The 21938-nt window shown below is 39.9% G+C and overlaps 1 protein-coding gene across 5 annotated transcripts in view; it reads left to right on the forward strand.

Moving 5' to 3' along the window:
* The window catches only part of KCNK2 (potassium two pore domain channel subfamily K member 2), a 206417-nt gene that overhangs the window by 86147 nt on the left and 98332 nt on the right, over positions 1 to 21938 (forward strand). For all 5 annotated transcript variants that reach the window (XM_043485940.1, XM_043485937.1, XM_043485938.1 and 2 more), the window contains exon 2: positions 1586 to 1896. In XM_043485940.1, the coding sequence (XP_043341875.1) occupies positions 1586 to 1896 (311 nt within the window). The remainder of the gene's footprint in view (positions 1 to 1585; positions 1897 to 21938) is intronic.

Consider the following 21938-nt stretch of genomic DNA (forward strand, 5'->3'; position numbering starts at 1 on the left):
AAGCTTCTTTCTGATGGGCAACAGATGATTTATTTTATGAACTCCCAACTGTGGCAGTCCTACATTTAACTCACAGTGGTAGACAAGAGGGCAGAGTATGTAGTCATGTGAAGATGGACACTCCTTATTCCCTTCTTATTTTCAAGTAATTTCAGGTACCTGTATGATGTTTGGGTGCAATTGCATAGGTATTTCTTATGTGATTACCTAAAAAGTGTTATTCAGATTAGGTTACCATTTTATTAAACACCAAAGTAATTTTGGGCTTCCCTGGTGGCTCAGCAGTAAAGAATCCACCTGCCAATGCAAGAGACGTGGATTCAGTCCCTGGGTTGGGAAGATCCTCTGGAGAAGGAAATGGCAACCCACTCCAGTATTCTTGCCTGGGAAATCCCATGGACAGAGGGGCCTGATGGGCTACAGTTCACAGGGTTGCAAAAAGTCAGCCATGACTTAGCAACTAAACAACAACAACAACAACAAAGTAATTTTCCTTATATCTGTAAGAATTATGGGTGGTAAATCAATTATTCTGTCAGAGTTAATGATATTTTGAAGTGTCCCATCTTTCAGCCATTCTGTTACCCGTTTTGGTTCAGTGTTGCCTTTTTAATCAAATACTCTGTAAATGGCTTATTTTCCCTTTAGCAAGTGGAAGCCTAGTATCTCTTGAATTTTCTAAAAAGAAATCCATTAATGATATTTTGGAACAGCTGAGATAAATAATAAATGGATTTAGAGTCACCCCAGAGTATATGGGAATTTGTAAGAGAACTCATAAATCCACTCTAATGGAGCAATTAGCTTTGTACAGAGCACGTAGGTCTAAGGTGTGAGACAAGGTTTTAATTTTTTTTTTTCTTGATAATGTTCACTATTGAAATGGAAAGAACTTGTCATCTCTTGGCTGCACCTGTGATTGTGCCAGAATGGGTGACAATACTTTTGTTTTCCTTTTTTCAAGATATCAGAGATTGAATAACAAAATACAGAGAATACTTAATCATGAGCCCACTTTGGACGCGAGCAAAAAGAAATGATAGAACTATTGAGTAGTTTATTTGCTATCACGTTTTACCAGATATTTACTAATGTTTTACTTCGAGCAACGATGTCTAGAGTGCAAATTCACTTATAATACAGTTCCTTTATTGTAATGGATTTTTAGATAATTTGCTTGTGATATAGAGTGTTCTTGAGAACAGGAATAATACATTAGCCTTCTTTATGAGCATTCAGATATCTGGTTTAGTACCATCAACTCTTAGTAGTTCTGCAAATGTGTTTACTAGCACGTTGGACATGTATAAATTTTTAAATTAATTAGGAAGACTGCAGGCATTCTTTTATTCATTTTTTTTAAGGTTCTTGGTCCGCCTCCTGTTTTTTTCCTCCTCCTTTTGGAAACCCCAATAGCAGCAGAGAGCTGAGACCCACCCCCTTCTCCTTGCACCTCATATATGGTCCTGGATGCGACCTCATGGGCGCACTTCTGGTTTAGGCTCTGGAGCTCTTACCAGGATAGCGGGCAGAGTCCAGACCACTTTTGCTGACCCCTCTAACCTCCCTTCTCTGTTGTTGGCAGTGGCGGCCCCTGATTTGCTGGATCCTAAGTCTGCTGCTCAGAACTCCAAACCCAGGCTGTCCTTCTCCACCAAGCCCACCGTGCTTGCTTCCCGGGTGGAGAGTGACACGACCATCAATGTTATGAAATGGAAGACGGTCTCCACGATTTTCCTGGTGGTCGTCCTCTATCTCATCATCGGAGCCACCGTGTTCAAAGCCTTGGAGCAGCCTCACGAGATTTCCCAGCGGACCACCATCGTGATCCAGAAGCAGACGTTTATTTCCCAACACGCCTGTGTCAATTCTACCGAGCTCGACGAACTCATCCAGGTAAGGCGCCCAGGAGTTGGTACTCCGTTTTCCCTGTGGGGAAGACAAGTCAGAGGAAGAGGCAGTAACTCAGCCTTTGGCCTTCCATGTGCCCGTGGGGTCCTCTTCCACTTTTCTCCCTAGCCTAGACGTCTTTGGCCACCGTTTCCTTTTCTTGTTATTGTACTGCCTCCCTCTTTTCCTGCCTTTGTCGTCTCTTCTCTTCCTTCTCCTTTATTTCTCCTGCTTGCTGCTCCTTCTTGGCCCCTTCTGCCCTCATGTTTCTCTGCTTCTGTCCTTTTGTCACTTCTGTCCTTCTGTCACTCTCCCTTTTTTCCATTTGCCTTGTCTTGGAACTGCCAGTGACCACCTGTGAATGTGGGGTCACCTTGCTGGAGGCCCACAAGGTGAGAGGACCGTTGACAAATGAAGGGAAAATGTGAGGCGGGAAAAGTGTAGTAACTGCGTCACTGGCCACCGTAGGAAAGAAAAGATGGGTTGTGGTCTGACCCGCTTAAGGTGGGTACCCCTCATGGTTAACAAGCCGTAGCTCACTTCTTTAATCTAACCAAAGTATAACTCCAGTAACGGCTTTTTTAGGTGTCTGGGCAGAAGTAATTAATCACTGCTTCTCTAAACCCCAACTAAAAGCAATTTACTACTAACACAGAAAAATGGAGTTTTTGAATAAAAAGTAATTTAGTTTTAATTTACTCTATAATGGCAGAGTAGTATCCTTATGGAAAAACTTTTTTTCAAAAAAATGTTAATCCCAAAATGATGTAAAAATTTCAGTTAGACTCCTTGGAGATGGCTATATGTTTGTTGTAGATTTCTTTTGTTTAAAAGAATACATTGGTCCAACCAAGAATCTTGGTCAAGAAGAAAACCCAAGAATTTTATTTCAAGGAGAGATCTGAACACATTTTAACTATAGTTGAACACATTTTAACTATATATATATATATATATATATTCATTTTTCTCTGGAGCCTATTTTTCTTACCAGTTCTAAGTCAAATGAGACTGAAAACCATCTGTGAGTCATCAACTGAGCAGCTTCTTCCTCATGTTATGTTTGGTTTTTTACATCATTTGAGTGAGCTGGGATCGTTGATTGAGGGAAGAAATTATTAGTGATTTTTACCCAGTTTCTTGCTTTATGACCTTTCTTCTCATATTCCCTCTTGCCATGGATCTCCAAATGTTACTTGTCTTTTATTGCCCTGTTTATAGAATACACACACAAGTTCTCATTCGGGTTTTGATAAAAGCTGTCAAAGCTAGTATGCTGTTATCCTCACCCACCACATTCGGCACTTCTGCACCTCACCTATTGGACTTAAATTTTGTAAAGGTTCTTTAGCCACTTGATACTGAATTCCCTACTGTTTGTAGATGATGGCACCATTTTCAATATTGGCGATGTACCTGCCAGATAATATTGATTCAACCATCCCATTTCCTATTCCTGCATAAGCCCATTTCCACTTCACTTTTGATTTGTGCATATCATCTGTAGTGGTACTAAAAATCTTTGAAGAATCCCCACTTCCCTTGAGTTTTAGAAGAGCTCCTGGTTATTTTGGCAGAGTTGTGGTAAAAATCTCAACTTTGGGATGGGATAAGATGTTTTAAACTCCATTTGAGTACTTTACTAGAGGTGTTATCTTGAACAAGTAATTTTCCTCTCTAAGCCTTGAAAGATCTATCTAGAATGAAGGAAGAAAAGCTATCAAACAGGTTGCTGTGAGGAGTAAAGAGATAATCCATGTAAGGCATTGAGGTGCTCAAGAAGTGTTGGGTTTGTTTGCTGTTGTTATTTTTCCTTCCCTGCTTATCTTTTAATTGGGTGGAAGCATCTGTTTCAGGTAGTTGCATTCTTACCTTTTCCAGAGAGATTTTTTTGTCTTCCGCAGAAAAAGAAAATGTTACATTGTTTTTGGAATAAACACAAATGGAGCTCAGTCTGTGACCTAATTTTTTATTTCTTTCTGCTATCCACAGGCAATCCATTTTAGCCTTATTGATATTCACTGCTGATTGAGTATTTTTGCTTCTCAAAAATATCTTAAGGATTTTGGTGCTTATTCAGTACTTTTAAATGCAGAGGTTACCTGTTATTTATTGTCATATCCATCACCTTTCTAACCCTGTGGTTTAGTTTTCTCCCTTTGAATATAGCTTCTTCTTATCAGAGAAATCTTTGTAATGGCGTGGCTCCAAGGGTCAAGATCAGTGTCTAAATAGGGAGGAAAGCGAATGAGCCAGGAATCATATATTAGAATTACATTTCATTTGTGTGATTCTCATAAATTTCCACGTGTTTTCCCCATGTTTATTTTCCCTTTTACTCCTGTCTTAAAGCCTCATGAGTAGTCATATTAAGCAGTAATATTGCAGCACTAAGGATTAGGAAACTAAGACACAGACAGCCCCGCTGACTTCCTCCAGACAGTATCATTAGGATCAAAGTTCAGGTCTTCAGATCTGGTTTTATTCCTAGGAGTTTGCACTCTTTCATGGCTTTCAGTGCTGAGGGTGAAAAAGGTGATGTTAGAAGTTCAGGCCTAGTGCTGTAGAGGAGGAATTCTGGATTCTTTTTGTGAAGAGTGGGCAAGGAGGAGGAAGTGGATAGTAGGACAGTATGACCAACGTCAGTTAACCTTAGGTTACCTACAGTTAACCTAATCTTGTTCACTGTTATTGTTCAGTCGCTAAGTCATGTCTTGACCAGGCTCCTACCAGGCTCCTCCATCCATGGGATTTTCCAGGCAAGAGTACTGGAGTGGGTTGCCATTGACTTCTCTGCAATGGACATGGGTTTGAGCAAATTCCGGGAGATAGTGAAGGTCAGGGAAGCCTGGCGTGCTGCAATTCATGGGGTTGCTAAGAGTTGGACACCACTGAGTGGCTTTGCTTTGACTTTTCACTTTCATGCATTGGAGAAGGAAATGGCAACCCACTCCACTGTTCTTGCCTGGAGAATTCCAGGGATGGGGAAGCCTGGTGGGCTGCCGTCTATGGGGTCGCATGGAGTCGAACAGGACTGAGGTGACTTAGTAGCAGCATGTCCATTGAGTCAGTGATGCCATCCAGCCATCTCATCCCCTGTCACCCACTTCTGCTCCTGCCCTCAATCTTTCCCAGCATCAAGGTCTTTTGCAATGAGTTGGCTCTTTGCATCAAGTGGCCAAAGTATTGGCGCTTCAGCTTCAGCATCAATCCTTTCAATGAATATTCAGGGTTGATTTCACTTAGGATTGACTGGTTTGATCTCCTTGCTGTCCAAGAGACTCTCAAGGGTCTTTTCCAACACCACAGTTCAAAAGCATCATTTCTTCAGGGCTAAGCCTTCTTTGTGGTTCAACTCTCATATCCATACATGACTACTGGAAAAACCATAGCTCTGACCATATGGACCTTTGTCAGCAAAGTGATGTCTGTGCTCTTTTTTTTTGGGGGGGGGGATATTAATTACACCTCTGAGTGGGCAGTTGCAACCTCATTCCACACTGTGGTTGTGTCACAGGATAGCCTAGACTTGGGGGCAGGAGGGAGATAGGGAGATGCAGCCCTAAGGCACATGAGAGCAACTTCCTCTTCTCTTTTGATTCCCAACATGTGTGTTCCATCCAAGTGCTGTTTTTGGCACAGGCCCTCTAAGGCAAGATTGAGGTGGCGGCAGAGATATCAAGACAAAGAAATCTTTTCTGGGGTGAAATACTTTGAAAACTTTGACTTTTCAACTTTCTTTACATTTGTTAGTTTGATATCAGTACAGAAAAGTATATGGAAACATCTTTAAATTTCTTTCTTTTTTTTTTTTAATTTTTTATTTTTTTTATTAGTTGGAGGCTAATTACTTCACAACATTTCAGTGGGTTTTGTCATACATTGATATGAATCAGCCATATTTCAAGAGTCGTGAATACATTAATAATAGCCAAAATTTAATGAGCAATTTCTATGTGCAAGGCAATGTTCTAACTCGTTATATGTGTTATCTCCTTTAATTCTCTTAAACAACTCTATGAGGAATGTGCTTTATTATCTATATGTAACTTACGTGAAACTGAGTCAAAAGGAGCTAATTTTCTAAAAGTTAGACTGCAGTGTTATTCAAAGCTAAATGGACAAACTCCAGAGCCTATGCTTTTAGCCCTTGAATTTACTGCCTCTAAAAACAGGTAATACGCATTAAAGTTTGCTGCAAAGTTTTCTTTTGTTTTATTTAGTAAAGTGTAATGAATATCAAATTATAGTCCTTTTGTATGCAGTGATTTATATTTTATAACATAGCTTTCTCTCCATATACACAGAGAATATATAACCTGTATTTTAATATTCTTTTTGGACAACACTTTCTGATTTACTCCTGTTTGAATGTTGTGAGCCAGTAGAGGCATAGTTATATTAGATATGTGAAAAAAAGTGAAAGTGTTAGTTACCCAGTCGTGTCCTACTCTTTGGGACCCCGTGGACTGTAGCCCACCAGGCTTATCTGTCCATGAAATTCTTCAGGCAAGAATACTGGAGAAGGTTGTATTTCCCTTCTCCTGGAGATCTTCCTGACTCAAGGATCTACCATCACTTATTCATTCACAAGTATTTATTAAATTCCTGCTATGTGCATTGTCCCAGGCACTGAAACACAGTAGAGAATAAAACATGAACATTCTTGCCCTGGGTGAGCTTGCATTCTCCTAAGGGAACAGAGTTTGTTAGGGAGTGATAAGTCTCAGAAGAACAAAATAAGAGTGAAGTGGGGTAGGCAATGTTGGATGGTCCTGGTGATGGATGTTAGATAAGGTCACTGAAGAAGCTTCACAGATAAGGTGACTTTTAATGAAGGGAGTGAGGGAATGAACTCAGGGACCATCTGGGGAATAACACTCAGCAGAGGGCTCGGCATATCCCAGAGATAAGAGCATCCCTGGCATGCAGAGGAGCCGCCGGGATGCTGGGAGGGCGTGGTAGAGAGGGATGTCAGGCAGGTGATGAGGGCCAAGTCCTGTGGGGCCTTGTAAGCGATATTCGGGAGTTTGACTTTTTTGGTACAGATGAGTGTCCTACTCTGCCGTGTGTCTCACCGGCACCCCTCTGGCTGCTGAGCTGAGAATAGACGGCAGGAGGCCATGGGCAGAAACGGAGAAAGCAGTTCTGAGGCTGCTGCGATAATCCTGGTGATGGATCAGGGATAAGGGAGGCTTGAAGTAAGGTGGTTGTGTAAAGGGTGTAGGATATGGTCAGATTCTAGATATAGTTTGCAAGGCCACCAGTGAGACCTACTCACAGACAAGATGGGCAGGGCAAAGGTGAGGCGTTAAAGATAACCCGAATATTTTTGTCCTGAGGAACTAAGAGAAGGCAGTTCTCATTTTCCTGAGATGAGGAAGAGTGCCAGGGGAGCTTAGTTTTGTACACTGAGAGTGTCCATTAGCGGAGAAGGCAATGGCACCCCACTCCAGTACTCTTGCTTGGAAAATCCCAGGAGGGATTTGCCTGGTAGGCTGCAGTCCATGGGGTCACTAAGAGTCAGACACAACTGAGCGACTTCACTTTCACTTCTCACTTTCATGCATTGGGGAAGGAAATGGCAACCCACTCCAGTGTTCTTGCCTGGAGAATCCCAGGGACGGGGGAGCCTGGTGGGCTGCCGTCTCTGGGGTCACACAGAGTCGGACACGACTGAAGTGACTTAGCAGCAGCAGTAGCAGTGTCCATCAGACAGACTTTGGTTGCTGAAGAAGATCCGTGTGTGTGTGCACGCTAAGTCACTTACGTCGTGTCTGACTCTCTTGTGACCCTGACTGTATCCCGTCAGGCTGCTTTGTCCATGGGATTCTCCGACAAGAATACTGGAGTGGGTTGTCATTTCCTGCTCCAGACAATCTTTCCCACCCAGGAATTGAACCCACCTCTCTTTCGTCTCTTGCATTGGCAGGAGAAATCTTTACCACTTTACCACTGTGCCACCTGGGAAGCCCATTTTTGATGATTTTATTTATGGATACAACATCATGTTGTCCTCTAAAAGGGTTGTCTTTTCTTTTGGATGAATTTCGACTTTAGAACATGATTTTAACATAAAGTTACCTGAAAGATATATAAACATCCCATTAATATTTCTGGGTTAATCTCTGGAGAAGGCACTTTCAGATAGCATAATGTGTAAACTTCTAGTTGCTTTTTGCTGTTCAGTTGCTCAGTGATGTCCAACTCTTTGTGACCCCCTGGACTACAGCACACCAGGCTGTCCTTCACTATTTCCAGTTTGCTGAAACTCATGTCTATTGAGTTGATGATGTCATCCAACCATCTCATCCTCTGTCATCCCCTTCTCCTTCTAGTAGTGTGGGTTATTTTACCAGAATATCTAGGAGTTATTTTAAAAACTGGGCTTCAAGGGTGAGGGTTACTCAGGAGCACTGTCTTCACAGTTACAAGAAGGAATAAGGTATCAAGGGTGATATAGAAATCTTAAGGAAAACCTTGTCAGTTTCCAGTTTTCCTGGGATTTCCTAGAATTCTCTCATTTGCTACTTTCTTAGTGAGATGTATTTGCCTCCCATCTCTCCCTATATTTTAATGTTATCTTGACTTTCAGAGTGAAAGCATTAAAATGGAAAACATTTTTTCCATGTGTAAGTAAATCAAGTAACAACTGAGATATTTTCATTCACTGTTTTTTAATTATACTTGAGTTTTTGTATAAAGCATAAAAGTAGTTGTCAGAAAATGATTTTATTGCCAAAGGATATATGAAAATTAAGTAGTTAATATTGGTTAAAAGATTAGTAAGGTGCTATATGAATGTTATATATCAATAAAATATGACCCAAACTGATAGCATTAAAAAGGAATATTTTAAAATAATAATGGCATGAATTGATAGCTGGAATGGTTATTGGAGAATGTGAGAAATTCTTTTGCAAATACAATACATTTAAAAATAGTTTTTGGCTGACAGTTTCTTTGGTCTAAACTAAAAACATGACTTGAATGTAAAGCTCAAATAGTATTAGAGCGAAGCTTGACTAGTATATATCTGTCAATATCAATTATGATAGTGGCTGTAAAATTCTTAGAGTTGTATATCTACATTTTCGCTTTGTCATATATTTGAATACTATTTTGCATGTTAAGGCATATTACATTACTTAATTCACACAGCCCATGACATGTATATTTTAATTCACATTTGTACAATGAGGAAACTGAGGCACAGACAGATTAAGTGCCTTGTAGTTCAGGAAGAGACAAAATAGCACCTTGATTAGAGTCTTCCTTGTGCCTCCATCTCCAGGGCCTTTTCCTTAGAATGTGTGTAGCATAATGTCTAGTGATAGTAAATACCCAATAAGTATTTAGTTCAAGGGTGCTGGACTGTGCTGTGCTTAGTCACTCAGTCACGTCTCACTCTTTGCAGCTCCTTGGACTGTGGCCCACTGGGCTTCTCTGGCCATGGGATTCTCCAGGCAAGAATACTAGAGTGGGTTGCCATGCCCTCCTCCAGGGGATCTCCCCAACCCAGGGATCGAACCCAGGTCTCCCACACTGCAGGCAGATTCTTTACTGTCTGAGCTACCAGGGAAGCCCAAAAATACTGGAGTGGGTAGCCTATCCCTTCTCCAGATCTTCCTGACCCAGGAATCCAACCGGGGTCTCCTGCCTTGCAGGTGGGTTCTTTGCCATCTGAGCTACCCCGGAAGCCCTAGTTCAAGAACACATCTTTTTAAAAAGTACTTTGATTTTGTTTGGTCGGGAAGCAGAAAGGTTATTCTTCATCATCCCCTTGTGTAGATAGGGAAACTGAGGCACAGAATGTCCAACCCCAGGTCACTCAGCCTTTTTTGGCTTGAGGTGCTGACAGTGGAACAACTGCATTAGAATTGCAGAGCAGTCATCCTGGTGACTCTGTCGTTCGTTTCCATTGTTCCAAATGCCTCTTCGAAAGCGACGTGATTTTCTTGTGTCTTCTTACCCTGAGCCCTGGTTTTACCCAATCCTACAAACTAGATCAGATTTCTGACTTGTGCACCAAGGATACACTGTCTTCATTTGAAGTTGCTGGTGCATCTATACACTCCACGCTGTACTTAGATCAGCAGCAGAAGATGCAGCAGGTCTGTAAGTGTCAAGGCAAGCTATATGCTCGTGGAAAGCTAGAGTGCAATTATAAGGCCACAGTGAGCAGCTGAAATATAATGCAGAAACATGTGGTTGGGCGCAAGTCATGCTGAAGCCTGAGCAGGTGAGGTAAGTCAGGGAAGGCGATTTAGAGCTGGTGAATTCTTACCTGGAAGGAAGAGGTAGACAGAAGTGGAAAGTGGAAAAGCAGAGGGAAATAGTTGCAAGAACACACTTAAGTTAACATTCTATCTGTAGGATTATAGCACTTGCATCCCTTTCTTGATTTATAACATTTACAAAGTATTTATAATATCCTGTACAAAATCCAGATGATTCCAGAAGGTATCAAGAAGAAAGTAACAATCTGAAATCCTTCCCCCCAGAGTTAGCCAAGATCTCTCTTTAGGCATTATACACAAATGGAATAGACTGGTGTGTGTGTGTGAGTGTGTGTGTGTGTGTATGCACACATATGCATATGTCCATGCAGAATTGTACACACATGGGATCACATAGGCATGCCATTTTGCCATCTCCATTTTTTTGCTCACCGTTGTGTAGGGGGCAGTTCAGAAATATTCCAAGTCTTCATGTTAGATATTGTCTGAAGGGTTTTGACATAGAAGACCTGACACAGAGCGCTACCACCCACCCCCCGCCCCCACCATGTCCCTTGTGGTGGGGGATTTAAGTTCTCTTTTGGTCCTTTGGTCCAAATGGTTCATTCTTTTCATGAGTAATGTGTAGAGGAAACCGAAGTATTGACTGCAGGGGAAGAGTATAGAATAGAGCCTGTGGCATTGCAAAAGAGAACTACTCATCTCTTCTAAATCTTGGAGTAGTAGAACTGCTACATCCTGAAATGTTTTCATCTCAGGAAGTGAATGATGGTTCTTTTTAGCCATTAAACTGGGAGCCTCTGGTCTAAACTCAGAGGCATGGCCCCATTCATTCCTATTTTGTTAATTTTAAGTATTCACATAGAGTAGCTGATATCCTTTTCAGTAAGGGAATGAGATGATGTTTTCTATCTTTTTCAGCTGTTTCCCTGCCTTTTATTTTTATGAACGTTTGAATATCTTGGCTGATTCAAGAAGAGTAATTTACCTAGCTTAGTATTTCTTACTCTTAACAATGGTACTAAGGAACAGTTAGAAACAGTACCATGGTTCCCTTTATAAAGCCAGCTTTAAAGGGGATATGTCTACCCTGTGCATCCTGACATTATAAAACATCTGTCATGGATCTAATATCCATAAGCTTCATTTATTTAAACTCTTTGAATTTAGCTGTATTTCACCCTGTACCTTCTCTTGAGATGTGTCTTACTTTCTAAAGTTTTTCCTTTCATTTGCTCTTTTATAGAATTATATCCTTTAAGTTTTAAGCCATTTGCCTCGTGAATTTTGCAAACAAAGAAATGTAATTCCCTTCTAAAGAGAGGGACACTGTCTTTTTTATCTTCATCCCCTACCGCATCTAAATTCATTCTCACTCAGCTTGTATGCTTTTATAATTCTTGATGATGTGTCTTGGGTCTTTGCCTTTCTGGTAGTCATGTTTTTTAATCTCTTCCTTAGCTTACAGCGTCTCCTAGATTATTTTACTTATCCTTTTTTGAAGGATAAGTTAACATTTTGATAAGTGTCAATTAAATCTGTGGGCAGTATTCCAGAGGAGGAGGAATCATAATGTAGCACAAGAGTGGCTGTCGGTTTTGATTCTTTCTCTGTCCTTTTTTTTCCTTTCTGTTTTACTTCTGTTACCTCTCTGGTAATGCCTAGTGTTTGTATGTTGGCATTGTTGAATGATGCCTTCAGGCAAAGAATCGCAGTGACTCGAGGCTTCTCCTAGGTTACTGAAGACACTGTTTGTAAAGGGTGCATGCATGCCTGCTCATTTGCTCAGTCGTGTCTGACTCTGTGACCGTATGGACAGGCTCCTCTGTCTGTGGGGTTTCCCAGGCAAGAATGCTGAAGTGGGTTGCCATTTCCTCCTCCAGGAGATCTTCACAACCCAGGGATCAAACCTGTGTCTCCTGCATTGGCAGACTGATTCTTTACCATTGAGCCACCTGGGAAGCCCATTTGAAAAGGGTAGCCTAGGTTATTTTCTCACAAGTCCATTAGTTTTCACTTGACAAAGATGAGCTCAATTCTCATTTGTGTGCCCCTTCACCCAGGCACGCAAGATTTTAAAAATTTAATTGAACATCAGTCATTTCACAATCCTAAAGATCATGGTAGTACTTCCACACTTTGATATTTCCCTTTTTAGTGTAAAATTAAAACTGCAGAACAGATACCTTCAAACAGATTTAGTCCTTTTAGATACATATTTATTATATCTACATTTTTAAACTATTAAAGCCTTTCCTTTTAGATCTGTAACCAAATGTATGCATTTTTACAAAGAATGTTTGTTTCTCAGTCTTTAGTACCTACTCTTCTTTTTATGACTTCTTACATTTTACTAATTAGCTTCTCTCTCTGTCCTTATGTACACCCTTATAATAGCTGTTTGATTGACGAAGCTTACTTTCTCTATGCATAACTGCTTTATTTCCCCCCATGATTAGTTATCTTGCATATGTGTTCAAAAATATACTGTATGTGCTTTCATTCTGTTCTGATTTTAATTTTTCTCAGAAAACTCCAGTTTATTTAGAACTTATTGTTGTTATATGCGAGAGAGCTCCGATTAGTCCTCAGTCTATAAAGTGTTATGTGAAAGTGCCAATATTTGCAGAGTGTTAAGTTTAAAAATGGCTTCCCAGGTGGCTCAGAGGTAAAGAATCTACCTCCAATGCAGGAGATGCAGGAGATGTGGGCTTGACCCCTGGGTTGGGAAGATCCCCTGGAAAAGGAAATGGCAACCTGCTCTAGTATTATTGCCTGGAAAATCCCACAGAGAGAGGAGCCTCGCAGGCTACAGTCCATGGGGTCACAGAGAGTTGGACATGACTTAGAGCCTCAGCAGCAACAGCAGCAAGCAAGTTTGAAAATATGTGCTGCTTTTTAGGGGTACCTAAGAAATCACAATTTGCCAGAGACTTGTAGAAGTAAGTTATGTTCTCCGGTGGTGTGACCATGAAGGGAACTCAGGGAAATAAGTTAAGTGACGAATGTGAGCACTTTGGACCAGGTGAAGGACCGCAGTAGACTCTGTCACACGACCAGGTTGGGTGCAGTGATGCACATTTCAGTAAAAAATATTTTTAATTCTTAAATGTTCCCTTTTTAGGGTCCCCACATAGTTTCTTGGCTATTGTGAAATCTCTTTTCTCCAGTTATGCATCTATTGTTATTTTGCTAAAACTCACTTCGAGGAATATGGGGGGTGGGTCATCAGAACTCATAAGCTAAAACAGAGCATGTTCCTTTTGGGCACATGAAAAGTTCTCCTTTCCTGTCACTGTCATTCATATATGTAGAGAGAGGGTGATTTAAAAACATTTGATATAAGTGACGGATACAGTCAAAAGAGCTCCTCTCTCCTTGGACATCATGTGCATGCGGCCCAGGGAAGCAGAGTCTGAGATTCGTGGGTGAGGAGACACTGGCCTGTGTCCGTTTAGATATGTTGGTGTAGCTCTGGGAGCAGAGGTACCTCACTTCTCCTCCTTGTTTGAAGGGGCGTCTTTAGGGAGGTTTTGTGTTAACCCAGAGTCACGTGTGTCTGCGGTGCTGAGTGTGTTTCCAACAAGGTGACAGTGGAGTCAGGATTCACTAGCAGATTTCCAGGCAAGGCCAGGCCAAATGGCTTAGAAAGGAGAAGCATTGTTATTAGATGGTAGAGTTCTTGTGTTTTATTTTCCTGGGGAATAAAGGGAAGGTCTTATTTTCTTTAAAATAGCCCTGGAGATTAATACAAATTATGTTCTTTGTTGGGCAGCATATTTTCACATAGCAGCATCCAGGTGTTTCTTGAGCAAAGCAGCAGCTGGTGACTATGGCAGAAATCTCCTTGGCTTTGGCTTTAGAGCCTGCTCGGGTGATACTGCTGTTTTCTGGTAGAACAGAGTTTACAGTGTTAATTACATATCAGTCCGTAAGGAAATTTAAAGGTTTCTGGGTGCAGTTCCAAAGGTCCTGTTGGGCGAGGGAGGGGTTGGTGAGGATTTCTCTGAACGTCTGTTTCGCTCTTGCTTCTCAGAAGGTGAGGCAGGCTGCTGCTCTTCTCCATTCGTCCCAGTGGATGCACAAATCAAGAGCCTATCAAAAATGGAGACATTTATCCCCAGTTTTTATGACATAAAATTTTATAAGACAAAATTACATTTTGATTAGCCAACTTATCACTCATACAGGTGAAAAAGAATTGATTTGTAGCATAGTTTTGTGAATTGGAAGTTTTTGGACATTTGGACACACACTGAACATCCTGAGTTCTCTCTTTCTGAATCCTCAGGTCAGTTCAGTCGCTCAGTCGTGTCCAACTCTTTGCGACCCCATGGACTGCAGCACGCCAGGCTTCCCTGTCCATCACCAACTCCCGAGAGCTTGCTCAAACTCATGTCCATCGAGTTGGTGATGCCACTGAATCCTCACTCGGAAATATTTTTGCATTCATCTGTCATGTTCAGACAGCATATCAGCTCTTAGAGAGACCTGAAGTAAGATGATGTAAAGATCTCCCCATCTAAAGGAAGTAGTTAAAATGCACTTTCATTCTGCATGCAGTGTTTTTTAAAAGGTGTGGTTTTAAGCAGGAGGGATCATCAACATAGAGCTGTACTGACAGAGTGCTCTCTTGAAGCTGCTGCGCTAGTGGGAAGTGACTGAAAATAAAGAAGCAGCTGAACAAGATAATTTCAGGAAGTGCAAATGTTCTAAAGACCAAAGAATGACCCAGTGAGATAGTGGAAGGGCTCCTCTAGAAGGGCTGTGTTCAGATGGAGTTTTCTCTGAGATGATGCCAATAAGCTGAGGTTTGAATGAGGGAGTCAGTCATGTAGAGATCTTGGGAGGAAGTGTTCCAGGAGGAGTTGGCAGCAAATGCAAAGGTGAAGAGCATCCTTGGTGTGTCCTAGGACCTATGTAAGTGCTGATGTGGGTGGTCCATTGTTTGTGAGTTGAGGGAAGCTGGCCAAAACTTTCTAGTCTTCATAAATGGCCTAGGTTTTATGTGCAATGGAAATCAACAAATAGAAAATTTAGAAAGAAACAAACATAATTATGTCATAATAGTGCTAAGCAAATAATACAGTGATTTGTTAGGGGGATTTAATCAAATAAAATGAGAAAGATTAGTTGGATAAATTTTAATGAAAGTTGGTTTTGTGAAGACTTTAAGCAAGGGGGAACAAACGAGGTTTGGGCTAGTAGGAGAGGAGAGAGTCTTTCAGGAAGACATGCTAAAGGGTGATGATCCTGGTAGTGTGTGTACTTTTGGGGAAGGTAGGAGAGGACAGATGACTAAGGGTTCTGAAGCTGATGCTAGATATTCAACCTAATGTGTGTAAGATCCATTGAGAAGAAGATCATTTCAATGAGCATAGTAATTGCTAGATGACTTGCATGGGCTCTGTGTGGCAGAAGCCCTTTATTTTGTTTTTATTTTATCAAGATACATCCTAATATCTATTTTAAGATATAAGATGTATATTTATTGCCTTTAAAATTATTTTTTTATTTAAAACTTCCCACAGTAGTGATATTTCTGGTCATGTTACAGCTTACATGCTACCATAAAAAATTGTATAATTACTTTTTCCTTGATTAATATCAATGTTCTTTTTTTTCCCCCCTCTGGTTAATAAGTTCCAAAGCTTCACACCAGTTTTCATTTCTGGAAGATGTTTATCAGATGATGACATTTGGCTCCTAATTTAAGCAGGCCTGAAGAATCTATTTCTTGAGGCTCATTTTAAATAAATTGGTTTAATTAAAATTGTGAATAGTGTTTTTTATAATATTGGTATCATTCCTGGGGCATTTTTTTTGCGGACAGCCATACGGTGCTGTCTGTATGCATTATGCAGAAATAATGCAAAGCCCATTTTTTTTTGATAAGACTTCCTGCTTTATTCTCCTTTTGTTAGTACCTCACAGTCTTACTGTTTCTTGATCCATAGAGAACTTGTGTGTATGTTTGTATGTTTGTCTGTGTGTTTTATGCCCTGTGATTCTTCCCTTATGCAGGATTAAATTGCTTCAGATAGCCTTCTTCCTTGAGCAAAAAGAAAAAAAAAAAGTACATTAATCTCATTATTAACCAAATTGCAGTGTGTGTCTTTGAGTCTCAAAATACAGAGAACAAGCAAAAGTGGTAACTTTTATATCTGAAAGTCAGGGAATTTCTGAAAAACATCAGCAAAATTTTTTCATAATGTATTTTGAATTAATTGCATACAACATTGTAAGGAATAAACTCGTTGAATTTGGAACTTGGAATCTACATTGCCTAGTCAAACTCTGTCATTTTAGAGCTAAACAACAAAAAAACAGTTCAACAATTTTTCTAAGAGCCTGCTACCAGTTAGTAACAGAATGATATTGGATCCATGAATTCAAACTCCCTAAACTTCCCCCACCTCCCAATTTCTCCTTTTTCTTTTTCTCTTATAAATATCAGTATCTTTCTAGGATCAGAGATGATAGACTAACACTTTTTATTTTGCTGAAATAATCCAGATATTTTGCTTTTGCCCTCTGTATGTAGTTTGTATTTACATACAGATATGACTCATTATTTTGCACCTATCCATTGCTTACTGCCTCTTACACTGAGTGAATGAATGAATGAGACTATGATTTTAAATAATATTTTATAATATGTAATTTTTTGTATCCTTATGGTCTCACTTTGTACTATATCATGAATCTATCTTTCACTGTAGGTTTATGAAATCCTTTTAAATGGCTTTATAGTATACCATTTTATGGAAATATCATACTCTATTAAGATTATTCTCCTATTTCAGAGACTTTATCTTTTATTATTATTTTTTTATTGTGGCAAAAAGCACATAGCCTGAGGTCTGCACAGGTAATAAGTTCTTAGGTATGAAGGACAGTGTTGTTCACTGTAAGTACAGTGTTGTTCAACAGACCTCTGAACTCTTGTGTCATATATGACTGAGGCTCTGTATCTACTGAAAAGCACCTGCACTTGTCCCCTCCCCCAAACCCTGACATCACCATCCTACTTTCTGCTTCTGTTGAGTTTGACTAGTTCAGATACCACTTGTAAATGGAATCATGAAGTATATGTCCTTCTGTGACTAGTTTATTTCAGCTAGTGTACTGTCCTCAAGGTTCATCCAAGTTGTTGCATGTAAAAGAATGCCTTTCTTTTTGAAGGCTGAATAATATTTCATTGTATGTGTATGCCACTTTTCCCCATTATCCACTCTTCCATTGATTGACATTTAGATTGTCTTCACCTCTTGACTCTTGTGAACAATGCTACGATGGCTATCGTCATCTTTGAGAAACTGTTTCGTATTCCTTCAGTTGAATATTCAGAGATGGAATAACTGGATCATAAGCTAGTTCAATCTTTACTTTTTGAGGACTATCCATGCTATTTCCTATAGTAGCTATACCTGCACTGTTTTGGATTTTCACCAAAAGTGCCCAAGTATTGCAATTTCTCCACATCTTTGGTAACACTTTTTATGTTCTATTTTTGTTTGTTTTATACCGGCCGTCCTAACAGGTGTGAGCTTATATCTCATTGTGGTTTTGATTTGAATTTCCTTGATGAGTAGTGATGGTGAGCATTTTTCATGTTATCTCTTGGCCATTTGCATATATTTTTTGGGTAAATGTCTGTTCAAGTTTTTTACTTATTTAAAATATTTAAAAGAGATCCTTATATATCTTGGATATTTACCCCTTATCAGATAAACAGTTGGCAGATATTTTCTCCCATTATGTGGGTTGCCTTTTCACTCTGTTGATTTTTTCCTTTGCTGTGCAGAACATTTTTAGTTTGATGAAGTCCCACTTGTGTATTTTTGTTTTGTTGCTAGTGCTTTTGAAAACATGTCCAAGAAATCATTGCCAAGACCAATTTTATGAAGTTTGTTTCCTGTGTTTTATGCTAACAGTTTTATAGTATCAGGTCTTATGTTTAAGTCTTTAATCTATTTCAAGTTGATTTTTGTGTGTGATGTAAGATAAAGGTTCACCTTTTTTCTTTTGCATGTGAACATCCAATTTTCCCAGCACCGTTTGTTGAGGAGACTATATTTTCCCTGTTTGTAGTCTTGATACTCTTGTGGAAGATCATTTGACCATGTACTTGTTCTGTGCTTAGTCGCTCAGCCAGATCCAATTCTTTGTGACCCCATGGACTGTAGCCCACCAGACACCTCTATCCATGGGGTTTCTCAAGGAAAGAATTTTGGAGTGGCTTGCCATACCCTCCTTCAGGGGATCTTCTCAACCCAGGGATCGAACCCAGGTCTCCTGCATTGCAGGCAGATTCTTTACCGACTGAGCTACTAGGGAAGCCCTTGACTATGTATGTGGGGATTTATTTCTCGGCTCTCTCTTCTGTTCTGTTGTCTATATGTCTGTCTGTATGCCAATACTATACTGTTTTGATTAAGTAGCTTTGCAATGTATTTTGAAGTTAGGAAATGTGGGGCCTCCAGCTTTGTGTCTTTTTAAAATTGCTTTGGATATGTGAGGTCATTTTTAGTTCTATGTGAATTTTAGAATTTTTTTTTTAATTTCTGCAAAATGTAACATTCCAAGTTCAATAGGATTGCATTGACTCTGCAGATAATTTTGCATAGTATGGACATTTCAATGATATTAAGTCTTCCAATATATGAACACAGGGATGTATTTCCATTTATTTCTGTTTTCTTTAATTTCTTTTAGCAAATTTTGTAATTTTCATTATACAAGTCATTCATCTGCTTGGTTAAGTTTATTTCTAAACATGTATCCATTTTGATGCTATTATGAATAAGGATGGGTTCTCTTTTTGTGCATTAACATTTTTGCAGTTATAGTTTTTTTTTTATACTCTTGTATTTTGACTTCTATATCAGAATTAAAATAATTTATACACCACCTTAACAGTTCAACAATATTCTATATTTGCTTATCTGTTTACCTTTAATAATGAAGTCTATACTTTTTATGTGCTGTCTTGTTGATCTCTAGCATCCTTTCACTTCAACTTGGGGGATTCCCTTGCTGTTATAAAGCAGGCTAGGTGATAATGAACTCCATCAACTTTTGTTTATCTGGCGAGGTTTTATTTATTTTTCATTTTTGAAGGACAGTTTTATCTGATGTAGAATACCTGGGTGACATTTTTTTTAGCACTTTGAATAAGTATTTCTTTCCTATAGGTTTTCTGCTGAGAAATCTGCTTAGAGCCTTATGTGGGCTCCCTTATATGTAATGAGTTACTTTTCTCTTGCTGTTTTCTTACTGTTTTCAAAATTCTCTCTGACTTTCAACAATTTGATTATTTGTGTCTTGTGGGGACTTCTTTGGATTCATCCTGTTTGGGATCTTTTGGGCTTCTTGAATTTTTTATTTTCTTCTCCAGAATTGGGATATTTTGGATCATTATTTGCTCAAATAAACCCTGCTTCATTTTTTCTTTTACTTCTGGGTCTTTGGATGTATATTGATCTAATTGGTGGTGATCTCTAAATCCCTTAGGTTCTCTTTGCTCTTTTTCTTTCTTTGACCATGCTGCTCAGCTTACGAGATCTTAGTTTCCTGACCAGGGATTGAACCCAGGACCTGGAAGTGAAAGCACTGAGTAATAACCACTGGGCCACCGAGGAATCCTCTCTCTATTCTCACTGTTTTTCGTTCTTTTTCTTTTTGTTCCTCTGACTGGATACTTGTAAATATCTTGTCTTTACGTTCCCTGATCCTTTTATTTTTTTTTTTCTGCTTGGTCGGGTCTGCTGTTGAATGCTTCTAGAAAATTTTCCATTCAGTTATTGTGTCCTTCAGACCCAAAATTCCTGATTGGTTCTTTTTTATACTTACCTTTTTCTCTTCTCATTTTGTTCATGCATTGTTTTCTTGAGCTCACTGATCATCTTTATGATTGCTGTTTTGTATTCCTTGAGGTAATTCATATATCTTTGTTTCCTCAGTATTTGTTTCTGTAGGTTTATGTTGTTCTCTTCATTGAGCCATGCTTCCCTGTTTCCTTGTGTGTGGTATAACTTGGTGTTGGGATCTACCACACACTGTTTGAAAAAATAGCCGCCTCTCTAGGTTTTTATAGGCTGATCATGTACAGGGAAAGATTTCATCAGTCTGCCCAGAGTGAGATTTGGTGGGCCTCTCAAATCTTTTCTGTGGATATGTATGTATGTTAGTTGCTCAGTCATGTCTGACTTTTTATAATTCCGTGGACTGTAGCCCTCTAGGCGCCTCTGTCCATGGAATTCTCCAGAAAAGAATACTGGAGTGGGTAGCATTCCCTTCTCCAGGGGGTATTCCTGACCCAGGGATTGAACACAGGTCTCCTGCATTGCAGACATTCTTTACCACATGAGCCACCAGGAAAGCCCAGACTTGTGCATATAAACTCCCAGTTAGATGGATTTGCCTGTTGGTAATCTCTTGCTACCTCTGGAGTATATGTACAGTAAGGTTAGGTTTTCTAGAGCTACTGCAGGCTTCCTAGGTCTTTTATTCTCAGTAATCCTAATGTTTCTAGAATATGCTGCATCTGATTTGTGCTTTGAGTCAGATGAGATAGAAACCAGTCCGTTGAGTAGCCTCCCCAAAAGCCAGAGGATTAGACACATGCTCCACTCTTGTCAGCGCCCTCACGGAGAGATCGTTAAGCTGCAACACTGTCTGCTGTACCGTGGGTCCTTTGGTGCAGAAACAAGCTTCAGTCTCCCTAGCAGTTTGGTTCATAGTGTCTGCTAGGCATCTAGAGTGTATGGGGTCCTGTAAGTGCTCTAAGATAGGCAAGACCGAAACCTGCCCCATGGCTGGTACCCCCAAAACCCAGGACATTACATGTGTGTTCCAATTTCTTTCCTCTTTAAAGAGAAGCCAGAAGCTGAGTTTTCTCCCAGTTGCACCACACTGAACGGGGTGGTGGGGGGGGGAGTTGCCAGGATTTTTTCTACCAGCTTTGATGCAGGTGATTTCATGCTCGTTTGAAGTTTAGGAACTTCTTAACTGATTTCTGGATTTCTTGCTAAGGGAACTGGTCTGTGCATTGTTGAATTAATATCTCTTTCTGGGGAGGGGGGGTGGGGTTGGAGAATCTTGGGATTTCTATTTTACTGTCTTGCTGATGTCACCCAACTTAAGGACATGAACATTAAAGCCATGAGTTAACTCAGTAAGATTTTTATATATCTTAATAGAAGTAATAAATAAGTAAACTAATAAATATATAAGGTAATTATATATAAAACCCCCATAATTCTAAGTATTTTGAGAAAGTAATATAGTTTGTGTGATAGAGAGTCACTGTGAAGTGAAAGTTGCTCAGTCATGTCTGACTCTTTATGACCCCATGGACTATACAGTCCATGGAATTCTCCAGGCCAGAATACTGGAGTGGGTAGCCTTTCCCTCACTGCCTTGGCTAATTAAATTGGCAGATCTGGGAACTCAGATATTTTAGCATCGATCTCAAAGGTAATAAATAGCTATACATAGACATGTGAATAACCAGGGGAAGGCATTCCAGGTAGAGAGAACAAATGCAAAGGCCCAGAGATAGGCATATTCTTGGCAGAGGAGCCGCATGGTTAGAGGGGATGAATGAAGGGAAAATAAATATTTAAAAAGTTTAGAGGAGTAACAGGAGCTCAGGTCCTATTTGTTGTTGTTGATCAAGTCGCTAAGTCGTGTCTGACACTTTGATACCGCTTGGAATGTAGCATGCAGGCTCCTCTGTCCTCCGCTATCTCCCAGAGTTTGTTGATTGAGTCATTGATGCTATCTAACCATCTCATCCTCTGC

This window comes from Cervus canadensis, chromosome 13, assembly GCF_019320065.1.
Source record: "Cervus canadensis isolate Bull #8, Minnesota chromosome 13, ASM1932006v1, whole genome shotgun sequence".
Lineage (NCBI taxonomy): Eukaryota > Metazoa > Chordata > Mammalia > Artiodactyla > Cervidae > Cervus > Cervus canadensis.